The sequence below is a fragment of the Trachemys scripta genome, chromosome 12, assembly GCF_013100865.1.
Source record: "Trachemys scripta elegans isolate TJP31775 chromosome 12, CAS_Tse_1.0, whole genome shotgun sequence".
NCBI classification, from domain to species: Eukaryota; Metazoa; Chordata; order Testudines; family Emydidae; genus Trachemys; species Trachemys scripta.
The window spans coordinates 38,181,078-38,184,208 of record NC_048309.1 but is presented as its reverse complement, the minus strand read 5'-3'; the positions used below and the strand labels follow the sequence as shown (position 1 = coordinate 38,184,208).

Here is a 3,131-nt window from a genome sequence, read left to right as displayed (position 1 = left end):
GCAGATCTGTCCTATCAGTAGCACAGAAAAGGCTGTTCTTAGAGTACTCAGTAATTTGATGTGACAGAGGGTGGTCTACTTGGATACTCACGTTGTGTTCTCAGACTGAGATTCCTGACACATTGTCTGAAGTCTACATTTAGCTTTAAAATTTCATCTGGTAACCAGGAAAGGGAGAGGAGCTTTTGAATATTTATGGAATGAATTTGCAACACTTGATTAACTTTCAGCTCTATTTTCTTACAGTTTGATTGCACCATTTATTATCCTAGACTCAACCAATGGCAGACATGGACTGGGGAAACCAAACAGCCTTCACGGAATTCATCCTCCTGGGATTTGGGGATCTCCCTGACCTGCAAATTCTTCTCTTCTTGCTCTTCCTAGTGATCTACCTCACAACAGTGGCTGGGAACAGCCTTATCATTGCGCTAATTGTGACTGATCAGCAACTGCACACCCCCATGTATTTCTTCCTGGGGAACTTGTCCTGCTTGGAAATCTGCTACACCTCCACCATCCTGCCCAAGATGCTGGCCAGTCTCCTGACTGGGGACAAAACCATCTCAGTCAATGGCTGCATGACACAACTGTATTTCTTTGCAGTTCTGGCAGGTACAGAATGTTATCTGCTAGCAGTGATGTCTTATGATCGGTATTTAGCGATATGTAAACCCCTGCACTATTCAACTCTTATGAATACCAGGTTTTGCCTCCAGTTGGCTACTGGCACATGGTTAAATGGTTTTTTGGCTATTACCATCTTTATTTTATTCATGTCACAGTGCACATTCTGTGGCCCGAAGGAAATTGACCATTTCTTTTGTGATCCCATATCACTGATAAAACTGTCCTGCGGAGACACAGGCCTGATCATATTGTTGGATTTCATATTAGCCTGTGTATTCACCTTGCCTCCATTTTTTCTAACCCTGATGTCCTACATGTGTATCCTCACTGCCATCCTGAGAATCTCTTCCACCACCGGGAGGCAAAAGGCATTTTCCACCTGTTCCTCCCACCTCACTGTAGTGACAATTTTCTATGGAACAATAATGATTGTGTACATGCTACCGACAGTCGATACACTGAGAGCCCTAAAGAAAGTGCTCTCACTTTGCTACACAGTCCTGACTCCCCTGGTAAACCCCCTCATCTACAGCCTGAGAAACAGAGAGGTCAGGGAAGCCTTGCGTAAAGCAGTCAGTAAATGTGGCTTTCACAAAAAAAATTGCAGGGAGTCCTAGATAATAAATGAAGCTGAGGATTTCAAAGCTGCCTTGGTGATTTAGACAAAGAGTGCCCATTGAAATTAAGTTTAAAAACTCCCATTGAATATCTTTACACTGATGTGAAAAACAAATGGAGATAATCTGCACGGAGTTACTGAGGCAGACTGTTTATGGTCCCACATTGTGTCCATGTAACACAACAAATAGGAATATGAGGTTGTGGACAGTTCTATCAATTTATCATGTCCAGCACTGATACATATAGGATGATGGTATTTCTCTCTGGTTTGTCTAAATATTCACTCTGGGTCAGGAGTGTGTCTAGCATCTGAAAATGCCAAAAAATGCCATGTTGCATAAGGCACAAACACCACTAAATATCAAAGCAAATCCCTGTGTACATCCTCTGTCACTCATTGTTTCTCTGTGTTAGACAATAAAATCTGATAATCCAATTCCAATAGCCTAGTACTTCCAAAGACCCGTGGGTGACGGTATCATAAAGTTTGCTAGTTCAGATAGTTTCTTATGCCCCCAAGGACAGAATGGAGAATCCAGCCAGAGCTCAGGTCAGTGTTGACCGTCTAAGTGGAAGGAGCAGGGAGGAAGGTGGCCATAACCATGTTCCCGTCATGCAGTTTTTAACTAGGCCCTGGTCAGAGTGGAGAAAAAATTGTCACCAAGTGTTTATCTCCATAAAAATCTGTTTTTGAAATTTAAAAAAATAAACATTTGGGGAATGAAAATATGAACTCCTGGTGCAACAGGTAGGGACATCATCCTAGGGAATCCATGACACCTGAAACAATGCCTCATACCAACCTCACCATGGCCCCCCCTGCAAACCAGCCACTGCAATTGCACTCCCACAGGGCAGATGCGAACAGCCAGGCCCCAGCGATGACCTCTGGACACTTCACAGGAACAGCTTCATAGCTCATACCTGCGCTACACCTGGCTGTGACCAGCTCTGGCAAAGCACCAGCACCAGGCTCACTGGGCTCATGGGTACAGGCAGGTTGGGCAACCACAAAGAAACAGACTCAGAGCCCAGGTCAATGGGGACAGTCCTGACTCAGCTGGGGGTTTGCCAAGGCACTAGGGGATGCACACACATAGAACTGAGGCTGTTCCTAGGGCCAGGGCAGTCAAACAGTCACCAGGAAGGGACTCAGCACATGGCACTGCAGGGGAGAAGCTGCTGTGCTGCTTGAGCAGTTCAAAGGCAGGGAATGTCCCCAATACTGACTGCAACAAGCACAAGGCGTGAGAGGTTTAGCTCTCAGTGTACGGTGTCCAGCCAGACCCAGGTGCCTCAGACAGCTCCCCTTCACACGGGGCCCTCTCCTCTAGGAATGAGGCAACCTATGATGAGAGGAAGTGGCTACCATCTAGCAATGGGCAGAACACCTGTGATGTTAAACACAGCAGTGCTGTGTCAGTAACTGTGAGCACATCAGGGCCTGGCTGGAGCCAGGGGAGCTGGCCATCAACTCTGCAGAAGGGATTTCACCAGGGGCCTAATGGAGTTAGGTACCCAAATCCCAAATCATCACTGAACTCCCCTAGACATCTCTGAGAATCTCAGCTTGCATAGTCACTGGGCTTCTGTCACTGTAGGTCCAGTCTATGAATTTCCATTGGAAACAGAGCTCACATTAACAGCAATGCACTGGATTGATGGGAAACTCCTGTTGTAGTATCTGCTGTTGCAGTCATGCTGTTGTGTGGTCTTGTTCCCAGTGGTTCTAATTAGGCACAGTGCACACCTAGAAGTAGGTAAGAAATGAGGAAAGATGTAATTATGCTGTCTAGGGTCACAAGAGGGAAGAGGAATGGGACAGGTGTGGGGGTGCAGTGCAAAGACCGATGGATAGCAGCTGAAATGGAAGGACAAGA

The 3,131-nt window shown here is 46.2% G+C and overlaps 1 protein-coding gene across 1 annotated transcript; it reads left to right on the top strand.

Moving 5' to 3' along the window:
- The first annotated feature begins 281 nt into the window (after window positions 1–281).
- On the top strand, window positions 282–1,247 carry LOC117885425 (olfactory receptor 6N1-like). Its single transcript, XM_034786732.1, has one exon. The coding sequence runs from the start codon at window positions 282–284 to the stop codon at window positions 1,245–1,247; it is 966 nt and encodes a 321-aa protein (XP_034642623.1).
- The last annotated feature ends 1,884 nt before the right edge of the window (window positions 1,248–3,131 follow it).

Excerpts from the sequence above, each read along its gene's own strand:
- LOC117885425 (XM_034786732.1), top strand. The coding sequence starts at position 282 with ATGGCAGACATGGACTGGGGAAACCAAACAGCCTTCACGGAATTCATC.